This window comes from Hipposideros armiger, unplaced genomic scaffold (assembly GCF_001890085.2).
Source record: "Hipposideros armiger isolate ML-2016 unplaced genomic scaffold, ASM189008v1 scaffold_217, whole genome shotgun sequence".
Taxonomy (NCBI): domain Eukaryota; kingdom Metazoa; phylum Chordata; class Mammalia; order Chiroptera; family Hipposideridae; genus Hipposideros; species Hipposideros armiger.
The window spans coordinates 2,346,180-2,367,540 of NW_017731567.1; the positions used below are offsets into that span (position 1 = coordinate 2,346,180).

Below are 21,361 nucleotides of genomic sequence, written 5' to 3' on the forward strand. Positions count from 1 at the left end.
CTTATACAATACAGTAGAGTTATAAACATTTTATTTGCTTTTCTTTTTTTCTTTTTGAAATACAAAATGTGCACGTTGAGTTTACACAGACACGCGATGGCGAATCTCAGTGTACATGTATTGTACTACTCTTAATGTCTACACTGGTGATAGCAGGGCAGCTTTCAACATCCTATCTCTACACCAGAATAGATACCTGATTTATTGTTGCAAAGACAGTTGCAGGTTTCTTCCTACTGCATGTAGCCTCTTAGTCTTGTGATATTTCTGCAAAACAAGGACGGTGTGTGTACCTTCAGTAATGTGGTGGCAAATTTACAATTTTGGCTTAAAAGCATTAAAAAGAATCTGAATTATTGGAGTTTTAGGATAAGCTAAATCATAATACAATCCAGATGAGTTGCTCAGCATTTATGTTCATGTTCTACAAGGTTTTGGTGTTAAGAGTTCTGAAGATAATGGAATCACGGTTGCTTTCAGAGCGAGTCCTGCTTGCTGTTGGTTCCCAGCGGGCATTGGGGTTGTCAAGGCTTCCTGTGCCTGAATGGCAGGTAGATAAAGGTGCAGTGAGGGAGTTGGGGCAAGAATGGACTAGGCCTTCCATGCTGGTAAAAGCTACCTTTTGTCAGGTCCCTGACCGTTTGCGTATGCCTGTACACACCCTCACTTCGTGTCACACCTTCTTGGACTTCCACTTAATGACACAATAGTAAACAGTCAACCTATAGGATTGAACAAATCCAAAATTACATACATCATGTAGGCCTTGGCTGTAACATGTATTTATGAAAAATTAAATGCTTATTAAATAAGCTTTATTAGGCATATGCTGACAGCTGGTGATAAACTAATTTGTTTCATATTATTTATAAAAAAATGCCAGATAAATAAATGTCTTGAACAGAAGGCAGCAAATCCATAGAAACTGCGACTATGTTTTCTTAAATTGTGGTAATCATGTTTACTTAAAGTATATAAATGGAATTAGAGCATACAAACATGAAAATTAATTTCCAGAAATTAAATGCAGATGCCAGTATTTTAGAAAATCATTTAAAACCCTGGGACTGAATACATACAAATGAGTAACAAAAGAAACATTTTAAAATTACTGATAATGTGAAAGCGTCAATAATCCCATGGCTAAAGAATCAATAAAACTATACGCCAGATTCTGTTAGGTTTGAATGTTCACAGGGTGTGAAATGTCTTGGACCGTCCCATGAACTCTGTGGCATTATGAATAGGATGCAGATTTATAACCAGAAAACGCAAATCTGTGGGGGATTGCTTCTTATTAAAACAAAGCTTGTTTGCATAATATGCCTCAGTGTAAAGCTGAGCAATCTATGCTAAAAGTGGTAGCTCCAACTTTAAGTGTGGTAGAATAGTTCACATTTGTCTGATTGAGGACGCATTCGACAAGTTAAATCACATTTTCAAAGAGCTGCATGGAGCGCATTATGTTTTCATCCTGTAAGGGAGAAACAGTGGGATTAAATTCAGCATGTCTGCAGGGGAAAGGACAATAAACTCACTGTAAGTTGTTGGTAGGTTCTGTGACTTGAAGCAAAAAGACATATAACAAAACCAATTTGTATAAACTAGTTAAGATCCTATGGTATCTTATCAACGTTATTGAATGAATGACATTGAATGTTGAGTAAACGACATTGAATGAAAGGACATCATTCAAGGGCCTGCTGCACACTGTTTTGCCTCTAAGCACTGCCTCTCCCCACCCACCAACCACCTATGCCAAAAGCTTAAATACTGTTTGCAGATGTACGCGGCGTTCTGTCTTATGTTCCACACAGACAACGATGCGGAGCCCAGGTTAGGCTTTGTTGAGACCACCAGGCTTTAAACACTTCATGTAAATCTTACTCGGTGTGAATAGAGGGTATTTCTCAAATCGGAATGACAGCATGGGAGCTAGAGGGGAACGGGGTAGAAGGAAACGGTTTGTGTGTGAGCTGAGAGCCACCTTTGTGAGGAGTGGAGGTTGGGCTTCGGGATGTGTTTGCAGTCATCACACCTCTTTCTGGATATGTTGGGACTAAACCTGTGGGGCCTTTAAGAATGAATGGTCCCTCAATGCCAGAGCAAGAATTGCTCGGGAAAAACCATTGCCAGTGGTTGTGTTCAGTTTCGCATAATTCTTCAGAAACGAAGGGAACAGACTGGGCACATTACAGGGGCACCTGGAGATTGTGAGTGGCACTCGGTGAGCTTTTTATGGTAATGCTGAATGGCAGCTGAACTAATGATGGCTTGCACCCCTGGAAGCCAGGTAAAACCATCACCATTAAGGCAGGTCTATGTCACCAAGTTAATTCTCTCAAAGACCACCAGATCGAAATCGGAGTTTAGAAACAAACATCAGGAAAGGGAAAGTATATCCATTTGAAAATAAAGAGAAAAGCTAAAACACCAGCAATCTCCTTTGTCTCTGTTTTTTAAAATTCGTTAACTGTGGTTCTACTAACACATCAAATAATTCTAGGTAAGCTAAAACGGGTCTCCCACTAGACGGCAGAAAATTACCCAATTTCTCTGAGAGAAGATTCTGCTCTTTAGTTTTTGTGACGGAAGACCGTTACTGCTTCAGCCAAAGAGCCATTTCTTGTCCAAACACGTTCAAGCAATTGTTTCTCTTAGAAATTGGCTATAAGCTTGGCCTGTGATACATACTTAGCTGTACGGGAATTCTAAATCTATTGCAGATATGACAGACGATACACATAGGCTAAGTAAAGAGCAATTTAAATCACATGTCTTATCCTAAATAATGAATACTCTCTAAGAATTTAGGGAACAAAAACACAGTCCATGGGCAACTTTTGTGTCTCCAGGGCTTCCTACATAGCCTGTAGGCACTACAAATGCGGATCAATTGAATGTATAAATTGGTGATTGTTTTCATAGCAATGGGCTTCCAGAGGCTGTGTAACAGTGGTAAACTCAGGCATATGATCTTCATGTTTTGCTCACTTCATGGTTCCTTTATTGTCATTACTCACTTTTTGGCAACTTTCGATGAACTCATCTATAGTAACGACTCCGTCTTTATTTTTGTCCATTTTCTGTTCAAGAAGAAAAGAATAAAAAACTTTATTCAGACTTACCCCTAGATACCCTCACACCTGAACCCAATGAGCTGAAGTTGATGAAAAGAAAGCCCGCTGCTTGCGCCATGGGGGGAGTTGCTTCAGAGCATGGAATACTGTAGTGCTTTGTTAGCGATCAGAACATAAGGCTGACTCCGTATAAGCTGTTCCCTTTGCAACAGAATGTGAAGCAGCTCTGGAGTCACTGACCTAGGTGCAGTCCTGCCTGCTAGCTATGCCAGAGCTAAGGCAATCTGCTGCAACTTCCAGAGCCTTGGTCTTCTCATCTGTAAAATGGTGCTAATGAGGATTTACGAGTATAACCTCGTGGGCTTCTTGTGAGGATAGAATGCAAGCAAACAAAACCATAGAAAACATGGCGATTGCTTAGTGTTCTATCTAGGATATTGTGAATGTTCAATACGCATAGTTATCGGTATTATAATCACTTCAAAATTATTAAATTGGTAGGATGGTGCCTATGCTATCGTTTTGTCCCTTTCAGGCAAAAAATGTTTTCCTTTGCATTCTTTTGAATCATGATGACACTGTGCAAACATCAGGAAATGTCCTCTTCATTCCATTGTCTCTCTGACTTCTGTTTGCATCCCTACCTGGAAAAACGTTTCCACGTGTTGTCTGGGAGCGTCTTCTTTGAGGACAGGGTATGTGCATTTTCCCATCATGTCGTATATCGCTTTCATGATGTCGAGCATTTCCTGAAAAGTCAAAGACACTCACATGAGGCTGCAAGCAATGTGTGGAGAAACCACCCTGAGAAGCTTTGACACTTCATTCCTACACAATTTCAAATTTCTAATTTTTCCTTGCTTCATTAAAAACCTTTTGGTTGTCCTCGAGGAAAAGCCAGCAGCTTTGTTCTTGAAAAGCAGCAGAATCAAAACGTAGGAATCATTTCTGATCTTGGTTTCAAAATGAAGTCAATTCCCACATACTTAACATAATCAGAAAGGCACATTCTCATTTAATGTTTGGATTTCCACAGGCTTTACATAGACTCTCTTTGATTTATTGAGTTATATATCGTACACGTTGATTATCAATTTCTTTTTCTTAAGAATAAACACATCGTGAGCATTATACTAAATCGAACTGATGTGTCAAAGCTCATTAGGATTTTCATTGTTCTTTTCCTATTATGATTTTAACTGAAGAAGTCACTCATGTAGATTAGTCAAAATGTTATGACTGGCAGACACCTTAAATTTTCATTCTTTTTTATGAAAACAAAATCTAGTTTTTACTTGTCATTTTCAATCTTAGTAAAAATAACATCCAAGTATTTAGACATTCAGATATTGTTTCACGCTTGTTTCGTTCATTTGGAGTTTCCACATAAAAGTCTCTGCATTACACTGACAATCCAGAGGTAGTATACATTTACTTTGGAGAGTATTCAGCTCTATTATAAATGATAAACTAGTTTGTAGTTTATAAGTCACAGGTGAAACCTTTTAAGATATTTGGAATTTAGACAAGTAGGAAAAATATTGTTTGAAATGAAAAATGAATTCATACACAGAATTCATGAGGTGTGTTAGGTATAAGCGGTAAGAAAAGCATATTTGTGCTAAACGTTGAGATAGAAAGGGATTGAAGGATTGAAAAGATACCTAATATGCCTGAGGCATCTGAGTACTAAATGCTAATTGTATAGCAAATACACAAGAGGCACTAGCTGTTCAGGATATGCTCTGTTTACATGAACACTTAGTATTCATGAGATCTTTCTGCCATCAATTGGTGAGGAACAGTCTGGCCCCACGTGCCCTTTGCTCAAGAAATACAAATAAAACCCATGGCCATTGATCAGGCTAATGATCAAGCTATGGTTGTGGTCAAGTGTACTTGTTTTTGTCTCCAATAAAGCAAGTTCATGTCATTGGCCCAGGGTGCCTTTTGATTGAGTACACTCTTGCTCAAAACTCACCTCAGGGGAAACCTAGGGAGGCAGAGAGGAAGGCAGGGCAGAACACAGGCCTCCCAGGCAGGATTCAGGTAACGCCCTGCAACCTCACTTGCACCCTGTGCTAAAATGGTTAACTTACTCCATCACTTTTCCTTTGCCTTTTATTGTATTTTAAATTGGTTTCATAAACCACTTGATATGAGCATCTTAATTTGATCTGTGGGCCTTCTTTCTGAGATAGCTTGCCTGGGAGTGTTTGGGAGAACCTACCATTCCATCAGGTCATTTTTCCAAACAATACAGTTCATTGCATAATCTATATGACATTAAAATTCTGTTTTCATGTGAACCACATTATATGTGGAAGGTCACAGGCCAAGTATCCTAACATGGTTTGGATTTTTTTCCTATCTGATTCCAGTCATAGTCTGTATTCCATTTATAGCATTACTAAAATACCATTCGAAAACAAGGTTATAATCCTTATATATTTTATATTTACTTTGCAGATTTGCTATAAACTATTCTTATCCATTCCAGATTTTTTTATTAGAATATTTCCCCACCACCTTGTAAAACTTTTTAGATTTCCTGAAAAGGCAATTTTCAAATTAATAATTGCAACTGTTTAACATTTTGACGTTAAAAAATGAAAATGGCCCAAATGAGCTGCATTGGTAAGGCGTTTCTTACTTCTTTAGTGATATAGCCATCTTTATTTATGTCATACAAATTAAATGCCCAGTTGAGTTTTTCTTGTACTGTCCCCCGGAGCAAAATGGAAAGGCCCTTGATGAAATCCTAGAAAGAAATAAAAAATACAATTTGATATGCTAATTCTAGAAAATTAAAACTCAAACGCTGACAAGAAGTCTCCCTTAAATGATGGAAGCAAGGGCTACAACCCTCTGGATTTTGAACCATTTATTTAGCAAAATGATCAATGTGTTCTTGGTCATCTGTTTCTCAGAGTTCTTTGTGAGCACAATCCTCTCATACTCTTTAACATTCTCATCTTCTAAGTGGAAGCTGTGACTTAAGCTAATTTTGAAATTGGAAGTGGTATCAAAACAGACACCTGCAAAGAGCAAGACGCATGCTGTAAGTGATACTGGCTTCCCACACGTGCGCACAATTCTTCTACTAAAAAGAACCTAATAAAACTGTATTTTAAAAAATACAAACACATACATAACACACTTTCCATGAAAAAGATATGTTAACAAGACACACGGGCTGTCCTTAATTAAGATATGGGCCAACTGTAACCTTTATTTAGAAATCGAGTTATCACGCACATGTGGGCAGTGGTTAAGAGCATGGAGCTGGAAGCCAGGCTGTCTGAATTCAAATTCCAGCCATGTCACTTGATAGCTTTGTGTCCTCAGACAACTTAACATCCATTTGCCTCGATTTTCATATCTGTAAAATGGAAATTGTAGCATCTACTAGTTGGGGGTGTATATAGGATTTGAGGTAAATTTACAGATCAACTTGGGCAGTTGACAACTGCTTGTGGATGAGTCTTCCTACTCAAGACTGCAGAATCTTTTTCCCTTGTCCACACCATTTTTGTCACTGAGCACATTGGTTTCCTATCGCTGCTGTAACAAATTACCATAAACTTAGCAGTTTAAAATAATATATATTTATTATCTTACAGTTGCAGAGGTCAGAAATCTAAAATGGGTTTCACTAGGCTGAAGTCAAGATGGGGGCTGGACTATGCCCCATTCGGGGGATCTAAAGAGAGAGTATGCTCCCTTGCGTTTTCCAGCTTCTAGAGGCCACCTGCATCGCGCGGCTTGTGGCCCCTTCCTCCATCTTCAAAGCACATCCCTGCAACCTCTGCTCCTGTTATTATTTCTCCTCTTCCTGACTCTGATCTCCCTGCCTCCTTCTTATAAGGATCCTTGTAATCACATTAGGTCTATCCAGATAATCCAGGATGACCTCCCCATCTCAAGAACCTTAATCACGCCTGCAAACCTTCTTTCACCATGTAAGGTAACATAGCCACAAGTTTCAGGAATTGGGAAGTGGACATCTTCTTTAGTGCGCCATTATTCAGCATACCAAACCCTGGTATGTTCTAGATCTTTTTGTTTCTTCCAAAATGTTCTTTCACATTTCTTAGTTATAGCTATGTCTAGATATTTTAGTCCTTTTGTTGCTGCTGTAAATGAAGTATTTTCTTCTATCACAATCAAATTTTATATGTACAGTATAGAAAGCTATTGATTTCTGTATAATAATTTTATATGCTGCTACCCACCTGAGTGTTCCTATTGTATATTGATAGTTTTTCAATGGATTCTCCTGGGTTTTTTATGTATGGAATCATATTTTCTGCAAATGGAGTTAATTTTACCTCTTCTTTCTAATTTTTAAAATATTTTAATTACATTTTTATTTCTAACTGTATTGAATAATACATCCAGAACAATATTACATAATTACCATAATAGTAGACATCCTAATTTTGTTACTGAATTTAATGAGACTATTTCTAGTGTTTTCACTTGGAGCATGGTACTTTTATTATGTTAAGAAAGCATATAAGTCCCATTTTATTAAAAATTTTATCAAGAACGACCATTGACCTTTATTGCAGAAGTGGAAAAGGTGATCTTCAAATTCATATGGAACTGCAAGGGAGCTCGAAACAGCCAAAACAATATTGAAAAGGAAAAATAATGTTGGAGAACTCCAACTTCAAGACAAAGCTTCAGTGCAGCGTGGCACTGGCATGAGGAGAGATAGATAGACGGGCGAAATACCATTGAAAATCCAGAAATGCACTCAAATATCTATGGGCGTTGATGTCCAACAGTGTACCAAGTCCATGCAATGGAGAAGGAATAGCCTCTCCAACAGATGGTTCTGTGACAGTTGGCTAACTACCTACTTTGCTTCCCATCTTTATTCAGGGTAAAATAAGAAAAAAAAAAAGAAAAAAAAAAGGACTCAAGGCCACAAAGAATTCCTATATTTATTAGGAAGACAGGAGGGGTGACACTGGCAAAGGGTCTTGAAAAGAAGTTGCTAAAGAAATCAGAGAAATCAAGGAAAAAAGAGCGTTTCACTAGGAGGGGCGTGTCCACACTGACACACACGACTGAAAAGTGCTCATTGGCTCAGCGGCATGGAGGTCACCAGTGACTGGTGGGAGAAGTTTCAGCGGAGCTTAGGGAGAGAAGCGTGTTGGGAACTGGATGCAGAGAACTCAGCAGACCCGGCTGTGCGTGTAGATCGAGGGAAAGGGCTCTAGGTGAAGAGGTAAGTGACGGGATCACAGGAGAGATCTCTGAAGGTGAGCACTTCGAATGCTTAAAGTAATTAAAACTAAAAAATAACTATTTAAATTCTTTAACGGGAGGGAAGACTCTAAAGCGAGGGAAATACTAAAGGTTGTGTGCGCGTGAGAGAGGGGACGTAAGGAGTGGGCTGATGCTCCTGCGAAGGGGGGAGGCATCCAAGTGCAGGTGGATGGTCCCGGCGAGGAAGGGAGGAGGCTCATTTTCGCAAGGGGTCCAGAAGGAAAATGGAGAACGGGGTACAGATGTCAGCAGCTGATAAGAGATAGGAAGGTGAGTGAACGCCCATCTGACAGCTTTAATGGGTATCTGCTGCGGAGTGGAGGACAGAGCAGAAAGGGTAGGAATTGGAGGTTTGAGCCGAGATCAAGAGGCCGACTTGCCACGAGATGATGACGTGTGCAAGTTACAGGAACTCTGGAGCTCCTTAAAAAATGTCCCCTGAGAATCCATATGTTAACCTGTAATATATAATATACTGTAGTTAAGAGGTAATGGCACCCTTTGCAGTTGGGCAAACGATAAGCTTTGGCTTTTTAAGAGGGTATACAATAATCACAGCAGAGCAAGGGTTGGTAAGCTTATAGGGGAAAAATTGTTGGCAATTTGAAAAGCCAGATGAGATTGATGGTTATCAATATCAACCTTATCTGTTGCTTCAGATCACAAAGGAATAGTTATGTGCCCTTAGTTGAAAGTGGGGTGATTCTGGATACAAGGTCTTTTCAGACATGTTTATAGCAACGCTTCTCAGGATTTAGCTTGCAACAGAATCACCTGCGGGACTTGCTAAAACAGATGGCTGGGCCCCACCCCCAGAGTTTCCACTTCATTGTCTGGGGTGGGGTGCAAGAATTTACTTTTTTTTTTCTTTAATGAGCAGGGGTTTTTATTTTTAATTATTTTATGAATTTTTTTTCAAGTATGTAATTCAGTATTATTAACTATAGCCGCCACGCAGTACATTGCATCCCCATGACTTATTTTAGAGCTGGAAGTTTGTCAAAAGGCATGAAGAAGTTACATTTCTAACACAATCCAAGGCGGAGCTGATACTGCTGGCCCTGGAATGGCACTGAGAACCACCAGCCTATAAGAGCCATCGCTGGCATGGGCCCCATCACCACACAGAACAGAACAGAGCAACAAGGCAAGGTTTAAAGAAAGCACTTTTAAAGTCACGTGTGGACTTCAGTTGTTCACCTCCCTAATAGGTCCTAAATTTCCATTTGGCACTCAGACCAGTTCTGCGGAAGCACTTCCTTTTTGGCTCTGGCGATGGAGCTGTGACCTGGGCCAAGTCAGGACACACAGTTTACCGCTTTGGTCAAGGCAGTCTGTGGTTGGCCTGGGACTGCACCCAGGCCACATCTGAGTGGCTCTCAGGACGCCTGCTCGGAGGGGTAGGACAGAGAGATACTGTCCCTCCCCTGCTGGACCAGAACAATCAGGCCTGGAGCCCAGGAGCTGCTGGCATGTCCTTGTGACCACGAGGGGGCCCCCTCTTAGGCTGTAGCTGCCCCTACCTCTGGACTTTTTGTTCCTGGGAGCCAATGAAACTATCATACTGTTTTTGTTAGTGTATGCTTTTCTACTGTAGCCAAAAATATCCTGATTCACAAGCTGCCATCTAAATCACGTGTTCTTGAATACTATACATCCTGAAACTACTTACATTTAAAGATAACCATGAACCTCGAACATCCTTCTCTCTTCTACCACCTTGCAGGAGGATATCAATAAACAGTTATTTCCAAACAGGAATGAGTCCTTATTTGTGCCAAAGAAAACTAGAAACTCAACGCATCATACATGGTTTTTGCTCCATGTTTTTCTGAATGGTAATTGAAATCTGTCGAGCAGGAGTTGCAGCCTTAAAAAAAAAAATCTCGAGTGCTTTGCACAATTACCCTACTTTGATCTGTGAAAGCAGGTTGCATCTGTTCCCTAATGTATAAAAATGATAAGGGGAGACCTGCCCTGAAGTCTGGTTTCCATTTTCTCATGACCAAGTGAAAGAAGGAAAAAGGCACAGAAATTTGACTTTATGATAACCTAGTTTTGTTCAATAGTGAGTGTTATTGACCTATAAACCTTTGCCAGGACCATTGGTCCTCCTGTCTCACTACATGCCACTCAAAGAGCTCTGTGGCTGAGAGTCATGCATTTGGGGGCTTTTACAACAAACAGTCCTGTTTACAGATGGGAAAGCAACATTAAGTGACTCTCCAAAGGTTAAAAAGATTAACTTAAGTAAGCAGTGGCAGATTCGGAAAGTCATATATGTGTTTAGTATATTTCTAATTTTATGCTTGCTTCCATGTTTTCATAAACTTTTTTAAGGTTGTTGATTTTCTCTAGTATGACCTTCCTTGTTTGGGGTTGAACTTCCATAGTGATTGAGCTACTATTTAAAGTATTTGGAAGATCCAATTTCAGGTACTACAATACATAAGGTTTGCATTTGTTTGGAACTAATAAAAGTTATCAACATGTTTGAAAAATAGTAAGTATATTTTCCAAGATTTGTAGCTTGATTTTTATCATGTAGAAGAGAGAATGTACTTACCTTGATTGATACACAATACTGTATATTTAGGTAATTTAATGTCTTGATAGGTGATTACAGCCACATTCAATTAAATTAGACGAAAGTTCTTTGGTTTGATTTCACTGGAGGCCATTGACATTTTAAATCAAATTATAAATGCAAACATATAAGAAACATATACAGAAATATAATGCTTGATTTATATAAAATAGAGAAATTGTGCTGAAATTTGCAACCACATATAGTCCTATTGTCTATTCACATTGAACATTTCCATTCATTTTTTTCATGCATACCTTACCAGATAGGTATAGTAAACCATATAGTTATAGTAAAGGTCATATGGTATACACACACACACACACACACACACACACAATTATACACCAGAAACTAAAGTTATGACTGTATCCATTCTTCTTCTATTAATTTTTAAATATTCTTGTCATTAATGTCTAAATTTATTTTACCACCTATTAATAGTTGCAATGTGGAGTTTGAAGCACTGCTTTGTCATACAAATATATTGTAATTTATTTAACCATACTTCCTATTGCTGGATTGTAAATTAATTTAAATGTTTCTTCATGATAAGTGATGCTGTGGTAAATATTTTTCTCAATTTCCCATTTATTTTGACATATTTCCTTGGGAAAGAAGTGAAATTCCTATGTGAAAGAGCCCTAGGAACACTGAAATGCAATAGCAATTATGACTGCAGATAATTGGTGTTTGTGGGTGCTGTGGTTGGGCAATTTCCATGCATATTTCATGTCAGTTTCACACAACCCTAGGGAACAGGTATTGTTGTCTTTATATAATGGATGGAGGCTCAGAAAATATGTGACGGAGCCAGGGCACACAGCCAGTGAGCTGTGGAGCCGGAGATTAAACCTGGACCTCTGACTCAAAGCCCAGGCTCTGATTTTCACTAGAAGTAAAGCAGTGGGCTGTGGTTATACAGAACAGTGTAATATAAACATGTGCCATATCTTTCTTTTTTTCTGGGGGGATGGTACTAATAACCATAATTAGGGGGTGATATGAAGCAGTGACTCATAATGTATGCATTTTAATCACTTACTGACATTTGTAGAACAGTTGGAGGTGCCAGGAATTCATAATTCTTGCCATAAAATTACTGAATAAATGAATTAGAAAATGGCTTAGGTTCTAAAGAGAGAAAGTGAGTCAGTATATGAATATATGTGTGACTATGAAAGCTACAGGAAGATAAGATGCAGTAAAGCAGAATCCCAACAGTCATGTGTCCAGAAACACACACACTCCCCCTCTCTCTCTCTCTCTCTCTCTCTCACACACACACACACACACACACACACACACAGAAAAATCAACCCTCTGAGACTGACTAGATGTTAACAAGATCGCTCACACTAACTCATCATTTTCTATGTGCTCGGCAATTTTCTAAACTTTTTAGATCCATCATGTAGTCTTACAACAGTCTTGGGAGGTATATTTATTTCCATTTGACATTGAAGAAATTCAAGTGCAGAGAGATTGAGGAACTTGCCCCAGAAGTCACACCTACAGGTGACCCCTGTATTCGACTGACAAGCATGCGTTCCTGTAGATGAGGGGAGATTCTAAAGCTGCCATGAGGGTTGGAGTTTTCAAGAGCAGAGACTGGGACAGGAAAGATATAAGGTGAGTCTGGCGCATCTTGGAGTGCCAGAAAGTAATAAAGTGATTGAAGAATCAAACAAAACAAAAGAAAGAAAGAAAGAAAGAAAGAAAGAAAGAAAGAAAGAGAGAGAGAAAGAAAGAAACACAATGATGGGAGTATGTTGAAAGGACACGGGGGCCAAATGAAAGAGCTGCCAATGGCCAAACTGGAACACTGAGCAACAAAATCAACAAGGCCATATAGGATTATAACTCAGACATTGAAATAAATATCCATTCATCAGGATCGCTCACAATATGAACAAAAAGTTCATATTGATGTAAATCAGGGGTGTCAAACTCAATTAAAACCCGGGCCATTTGGTGCAACAGGCAAGATTCACGCAGGCCACATCACATTTACAAATTTTGTTAAATTTATATTCTGAAGTGAGGATTCAGGACTATGGATAGGATAATTAAAACACTATATAATTGCTTTTATTTAAACATTTATTTTATATAATGTATTTATAAAACTAAAAGTATTCTTTTTTACCCGAGTGCTCTTTTTTAACCTTTTCGCTCTTGGGATCTGTTTACATTACGTGACACTGAGAGTGGCAGACATATCGCTTCCAAATGTCGCCGGAACTGAGTCAGCACATTTATACATGCCCCCAGGCCCCCAGGAAAGGCACTGGGCCACGTGTATACTCATCTTCAGTAGTTAAAGGGTTAACGAGGGAATTGTGTGTACGTGTACGGTATTGCCTGGTCTCCCCTAAGCGCTATTTTCTTCATAACAATTTTTTCTATTTTCATTTTATTTCAGAGCATCGCGGGCCACAAAAAATTACCTCGAGGGCCGCATGCGGCCCGCGGGCCGCCAGTTTGACGCCCCTGATGTAAATAACTGAATAAATTCATAAATGGAGGAAAAGAGACAAATGTCCCATGCAGAAGAATTCCAAATAAATTACGTAGGTGGAGCATAACTCCCCACTCCTTGGCTGTGGACTGTGCATAATAACTTCCTTTCAAAGACTACAGCTTGGAAAGAGGGAAAAAAACAATAACTTTACAGCAGAGAAATGACCAACGCTGTTTCAACCAAGTGATCAAGGTCGATGGCGACAGTCATACATCATGTTGATAGTATGTACCCTTGATATTATGATAAAAATTATGCCACTTTACCTCTGTAGTCTTCCTTCTCAAATTCATGTCCCCAGACTAATCATGAGAAAAAAATCTCAAACAAATCCCATCTGAGGCCCATGCTATAAAACACCTGGCTCATATTCTTCAAAACTCTCAAGGTTATCAGAAAAAAAAAATTTGAAAAACTGTCGCAGCCAAGAGAAGCCTAAGGAAACATGGCATCTAAATGTAATGTAGTGATCTCAGATGAGAGGAAGGGAAAAATAAATAAATAAATAAATAAATAAATAGATGTAATGTGGTGTCCTACATAGGATCCTGGGACAGAAAAAGGACATTAGGTAAAAACTAAGGAAATTTGAACAAAGTGTGGACTTAAGTTAATGTATCAATATTAGTTCATTAATTGTAACAAGTATATCATGTTAATGTATAATTCTAATAATAAGGGAAGCTGGATGTGAGGTACATGGGAATTCTTAACTACCTTTGCAATTTTTTTGCAAATGTGAAACTAGTCTAAAATAAAAAGTTAATTTAAAATGAGTTAAAAAAATACACCAAGAGGAACCTGACCTTCAGACTGTAGGAGCAGATAGAGATATTCATTGTATGTTTTTCTCTTGTCTTTCTTGTAATAATCGTCTGCTAGTTTCAAAGACCATTACAGCGTGACACTTGGGGGCAAAGTGGGGTTTAGATCCAGTCATATCTGGACCCAGGGCCTCTCCTATTTCACTCACTCTGCCCTTCAGTTTTAAGCAAATTAAGTAGAAAACGTCCATTTCTCTTTATTGTGGAATCAGAGCTATCTCGGCTGTACCTGTAAGGATGCTATTACTTCTCAAAATATGTTCATTGCCTAAACTTCTGTTTTCTAGAGACTTCCCAGGCAGCTAATCAATTTAGAAAAATAACGATAATAGCCTCATGTTGACTTTGATTTTAATATAACATTTATTAATTTAGCCATTAGGTTGCCTTTAAAGGAAAGACATTTACCAGCATGCTTATCGTACATGGCCATTACAACTAATTTCCCAAATTATAATCAACATTCATCGTAATTACCAGCATTTTGCAAAAAATAGTATAGTAGCAATGTCATGTATGGACCCGGTATCATTAACACCAGACAAAATTTACCTGCGAAATTGGGTACAGAGTGCTATCAGTGATTGATGGTACATTTCTGTTACACAAGTAATTTCAGGTAATGACATCACTTGTATTTTTGGCCTTCAAACCAGCTATGAAAAAAGACTTTATTCGGTGAACTGGAATCTTTGACTTCCATGTTAGAGCTAAACTAAGGCTGTGCTGGAATTAATCTTGTCAGGAAAGGGCTTCAAACACGAATACGACGTTATCCTGGGGTGATCATACGCTGCCCTCAGTGGAAGAAACACTGCAGGGAGAGGCCTGGTTCCTAAGAGACTCTCACATGGACCCCTGTCCCGCTGCTAACTGTTGCTGCCATGTCCCAGATAAACCCTCTGCCCTGGCCCTGACGACTGCAGTCTTCTTAGTCCATACCGTCTACTCAGCCTCTGCCAGCTTCTACGCTTCTCTTCTCACTGACATTGCTTGTTTCCGTGAGATGACGCGCTGAAGTTCCCAGCTCAGAATCTTCATTTTAGTAGCACGCAGTCTGCACAAGGGCCTCAGATGTGTGAGGAAGCCTGGCCCTGGAGCCACTGACAGAGTGACAGCTCAGAAGGCTGCACCTTCCTTTTGTGGCCCTAACTCCACGAAGCCCTTGTGTCCGGGTAGCTAGCTGGCCATGAATAAATGAACTTTTTCCCTCCTAAACATGACAGGTTGTGTTGACATATAATTCTACCGATTTTAGTATCTCTTGATCTTGTCTCCTCCTTCTCATCCCCAGTTGCCCTAATTTCAGTTGAGGCTTTGATGAATTGAACTCCTGTCTGAATGAACCCTTGGAATAAATAGGTGCTACAATAGTCACCTCCCATCCACGGTTTCTCTTTCCATAGTTTCAGTTACCTGTGGTCAACCGCAGGCCAAAAATATCAAGTGGAAAATTCCAGAAATGTACAATGCATGGCTTAAATTGTGTGCTGTTCTAAGTAGCATGATGAAATCTTGCACCTTCCAGATCCTTCTTGCCCAGGTGTGAATCGTCTCTGTGCCTGGCACCTCCATTTGTCCACTCCCTGACCATTAGTTACTGAGAAGCTGTCTCAGTCGTCAGATCGACCGTTGAGGTGTCACACTGCTTGTGTTCAAGTGACCCGTATTTCACTTAATAATGGCCCCAAAGCCATTCACATAACTTTTATTAGAGTATATCATTATGATAGCCCTATTTTATTATTTTTGGTGCTAATCTTTTACTGTGCCTAATTTATAAATTAAACTATACCATAGGGAGCTATGTATAGGAAAAAACATAGTATATGTAGGGTTCGGTACAATCCACAGTTTCAGGCATCCACTCGGGGTCTTTGAATGTATTTCCCAAGGTTAAGGGGGGGACTACTGTAATTGCATTTCTCTTTTCTAGAAGCGTAGCCCTGATACCTTAACTTCCCTGCTGAAAATTCCTCAAGGATTCCTCACGTTTTACGAGATGGCAGTCCGCTTGGCATGCTGCCTCAGATGTGTCAGGATCTGACCTCTGCCTCCTTCCCAGCCTGCCCTGCCAGCTCTCCCGTTTTGTATTCTGCACTCTAGGTGATTTAGAAATGCTTCTTCATCCCCAGACCCTTGTTACTCTGCTCTGCCTCCGCCTTGCTCCCCACTGCTTCCCATCCTGAGCCCTTCTCCTGCACATCCGTCAGACCGAGTCCATCACGCTCATGGGCAAAGCCCAACCAGTGCCTTTCCTCGTTGGTCCCGGTCCCTCAGCTGCTTTTCTTTATCATGGCACTCACCGAAAACTTCTGCTCACATGTAAGATGCCGGACTCCTCTACTCCCCTACACCCAAAAGCAACCCCCCCAAATTACCTTCTTTCCATTATACATAATAATAATTTTGCACCCAATTCCAATGTGTGTGTGTGTGTGTGTGTGTGTGTGTGTAGAGACTTCTCCACACCACCAAGCAGTTCTCAAATAACAGCTGAGTATCCTGCAATTTAACTCAATTCTGACACTTTCTACCTGGAAATAGAGCCAGTCCCAAAGGTTAAGGGCTTAGTCCTACAAGACTGCCCCACACATACTTTAGATGCCAGCCAACCGCAAGTCCAGATTGTCACCTATGCTTCTGCTTGATGGGCTACAGATTAGAGGTTCCAACAAACCCTTCCTGGGGCTCCTTTATTTTGCTAGACCAACTCACAGAACTCAGGAGAAAAAAAATTTTTAAAGATTTTATTGGGGAATTGGGGGAGAGGAACAGTGTTGGGAAATTGAGGAAGGCGAACAGCCAAGTTATTGTCTTTCAGTCTTAGTTGTGGAGGGCACAGCTAGCTCAGCTCCAAGTCCAGTTGCCATCTAGCTGCTGGCCGCTCAGCTCAAGGTGCTGTGTTCAATCTTAGTTGCAGGTGGGCGTAGCCCACCATCCAATGCGGGAGTCAAACTGGCAACCTTGTTGTTAGGAGCATATGCTCTCACCAGCTGAGCCATCCTGCCACCCATTGGCAGCTCAGTGGCAGCTCAGCTTGGGTGCAGCTCACTGGCCCATGTGGGAATCGAACTGGCGACCCTGTTGTTGTTCAGAACTCGCACTCTTAACCAACTGAGCCACTCAGCCGGCCCCTTCAGAGAAATATTTTACTTACTATTGTAGATTACTGGTTTGTTATAAAAGGATATACTTTAGGAAGCCAGATAGAAGAGACACATAGGGCAAAGTATGTGGGAAGGGTCACGAAGCTTCCATGACCTCTCAGATCACATCGCTCTCCCCAAATCTCCACATGTTCACCAATCTGGAAGCTCTTTGAGCCCTGGCCTTTTGGGTTTTAATGAGGACTTCATTACATAGGCATGGTTGATTACATCATTGGCTCTTGGTGATTAAACTCAACCTCCAGCCTCTGTTCTCTCCCCACGGGTCAGCGGGGTGGGACTGAAAGTTTCAACCGTCTAATCACATGGTTGATTCTTTGGGAAATCAGCCCCCATCCTTAGGTGAGGTCAAAAGTTACCTCATTCCACATCCCAGCATAGGGAATATAGTCAATGACATTGTAACAGCTATATTCAATGTCAGAGGGGTGGTAGATTGGGGGAGGGGGTTATCACTTTGTGAAGGGTGTAAATGTCTATCTATCACATTGTTTTATATGCCTGAAACTAATAAAAAAAGATGTAAAAAAAATAAGTACAAATTCGTAGTTACAAAATAGTCATGGGGATGCAAAGTACAGCATAAGGAATATAATCAATAATATTGTAATAATTGTATATGGTACCAGTTGGGTACTATACTTCTTATCAGGGGGATCACTTTGTAAGTTATATAAATGTCCAGCCACTATGCTATACACCTGAAATATAATATTGAATGTCAACTGTAACTGAAAGAAACAAAAATTAAAAAGAAATAAGTTAAATAACAAAAAAACAACCTCATTAACATAACAAAAGACATGTTTATTGCTCTCAACACTTAAAACTGTGTGTTTTAGCTCTGTGCCAGAAACTGGGGACTAAGACCAAATATATGTGTGTGTTTGTGTTTGTGTATGTGTGTGTATGTGTGTGTGTGTGTGTGTATCATTAGTCACAATATCATACATATATCAAAGAAAGAAAACAGAACTAATTATAAGGTAAACTAATAAATCATTCTATTCCCTAGAGACCAAGCACTGCTATTCAGAATATAAGCAAATAGATAAGTTATACATTCTACCCATAGTTTTCCTAACAAAAATAAAAGGCAACAGTCACAGATGATCAGAGTTAGTGTTTGGTTTATTCTCCTAACATTTAGACTTAAATATATTATTATCTATGGCATGCTACTTATCATCTGAATATACTATATACTTGTATATACTATTTATTACATATATATATATATATATATAAATTGTTATGCAGCTGAATGTAGCATTTTGCTACATATAATTTCATTCCTATCTCCCCTATTTACTGAGCCTTCAAAGGTAGGGTTTTGACTTTATCAGCTTTGTATTTCCAAGGCCTACCACAGTTATTGGGCCACAGCCGATGCCAATAAATGGTAGTTAAATTGTTAACTTTCTGGGATTGTTGTCATGTAATTGGGGAAATGTAATTTACTTGTACAAACAGATAAATAGTACTAGAAAGCAAATTAAATGTGTGTTGTAATTTTCACCTCTTTTGAAAGATAAGTACAGCTTTGTGACAATATAATGAGGTCAAGGAACCATTCCTGAGCTTTTCCCCCCACCTGCTTAAAAATTACTAAACAGTACTAAGATGGAAATTTATAGCAATAAATGCCAACATTAACAATGAAGGCATATCTCAAACAATGTAACTTTACACTTCAAGGAGGTAACAAAAGAACAGACGAAGCTTACAATTAGCAGAAGAAAGAAAATAACAAAGATCGGAGCAGAAAGAAATGAAATAGAGACTAGAAAAACAGAAAAAAAATCAATGAAACTAAGAGTTGGTGTTTTGAAAAAATAAGATAAACAAAATTAACAAACTCTTAGCTAGACTAAGAAAAAAAGAGAGAAGAAACAAATAAATACATCTGAAATAAAAGAGGAGACATTACAACTGATACCTCAGAAATAAAAATACTCAAAAGAGACATATAAATAATTCTATGCAAACAGACTGGATAGTCTAGAAAAAAAATGGGTAAATTCTTAGAAATACAGCTTATCAGAACTGAGTCAGGAAGAAAAACAACAAAAAAAGCCTGCACAGGGCTGTAACTCAGATATTAAATCAGTAATCAAAAACCTCCCAACAAAGTAAAGCCCAGGACCAGATGGCTTCACTGGTGATTTCTGCCAAATATTTAAAAAACTAACACCAATCTTTGCAAACTCTTCCAAAAAATTGTTAAAGAAGAATACTTCCAAACGCATTTATGAGGCCAGCAGTATCCTGGTACTAGAGCCAGACAAAGACTCACAAGAAAAGAAGACTACAAGTCAATATTCCAGATAAATATAAATGCAAAAATCCTCAACAAAATAATTAGCAAACCACATCCAACAGCACATTAAAAGGATCACATACCATAACCAAGTAGGATTGATCTCTGGTATAGACAGATGGTCCAACGTATGAAAATCAATAAATGTGACATACCACATTAACAGCATAAAGGATAAGAAGCACCTGACCATCCCAATAGATGTAGAAACGGTCTTTGACCAAGTTCGACATATGTTCATGATAAAAACTCTCAATAAACTAGGAATAGAAGGAAAGTACCTCAACATAATAAAGGCCATATATAAAAAGCCCACAGCTAACATCAAGCATGATGAAAGACTGAAAGAAAGCTTTCCCTCTAAGATCAGGAGCAAGACAAGGATGCTCATGCTTGCCTCTTCTATTCAACATAGTACAGGAAGTGCTAGCCAGAGTAATTAGGCAAGAAAAAAAAATCAGATGACATGATCTTATATGTAGAAGATCCTAAAGACTCCACCAAAAACAAAAAACTGCTAGAATAAACAAATTCAGTAAAGTTGCAAGATACAAAATCAACATTCAAAAATCAGTTGCATTCTGTATACCAACAATGTAGTATATAAAAAAGGAAATTAGAAAAACAATCCCATTTACAATAGCACCAAAATAATTAGAATAAATACTTAGAAAAAAACTTTAAGGAGGTGAAAAACTTGTATATCAAAAACTACAAAATGTTGATGAAAGAAATTAAAGAAGACACAAACAAATGGAGAGTTACTTGGATTGCAAGGCTTAATATTGTTAAAATATTCATACTACCCAAAGCTGTCTGCAGATTCAATGCAATCCCTGTCAAAATGCCAAAGGCATTTTTTATAGATAAAAACAATTCTACAATTCATAGGGAACCACAAAAGACCACAATTATTCAAATAAATCCTGAGAAAGAGGAACAAAGCTTGAGGCATCACACTTCCTGATTTCAAAATATATTACAAAGCTATAGTAATCAACATAGCATGGTCCTAGCATAAAGACAGACATAGACCAATGAAACAGAGTAGGGAGCTCAGAAATATATCCATGCATATCCGGTCAACTGATCTTTGACAAGGGTGTCAAGAATGCACAATGGAAAGTGAAAGGATAGTCTCTTCAACAAATGTGTTAGGAAAACTGGATATCCACACCCAAAAGAATGAAATTAGATCCTTATTACTATCCACAATTATCATTCAAAATAGATTAAAACTTGAAACCATAAAACTCTTAGAAGTAAACATAGGGGGGAAACTTTATGACATTGGCCTTAGCAATGATTTCATGAATATGACACCAAAAGCACAGGCAACAATCAATCAATCAATCAATAAACTGAATTACATTAAACTAAAAAGCTTCTGTGAAACAAAGGAGACAATCAACAAAGTGAAAAAGCAACCTATGGAATGGGAGAAAATATTTGGAAGCCATATATCTGATAATGTGTTATCTCCAAAGTGTATAAGAAACACCTATAACTCAATAGAAAAAAAAATCGAATAACCCAATTTAAAAAATGCTCTGAGGGCTTGAACAGGCATTTCTCT

The 21,361-nt window shown here is 38.8% G+C and overlaps 1 protein-coding gene across 1 annotated transcript in view; it reads right to left on the reverse strand.

Annotated features, from left to right (window-relative positions):
- Nucleotides 1-14: 14 nt before the first annotated feature.
- KCNIP4 (potassium voltage-gated channel interacting protein 4) overlaps nt 15-21,361 on the reverse strand; it is a 141,805-nt gene continuing 120,458 nt past the window's right edge. The window contains exons 5-8 of the mRNA XM_019654264.1: nt 5,734-5,841; nt 3,725-3,829; nt 3,024-3,086; nt 15-1,474 (exon numbers count right to left, since the gene is read on the reverse strand). Of these exons, the coding sequence (XP_019509809.1) occupies nt 1,427-1,474; nt 3,024-3,086; nt 3,725-3,829; nt 5,734-5,841 (324 nt within the window). The 3' untranslated portion in view covers nt 15-1,426. The remainder of the gene's footprint in view (nt 1,475-3,023; nt 3,087-3,724; nt 3,830-5,733; nt 5,842-21,361) is intronic.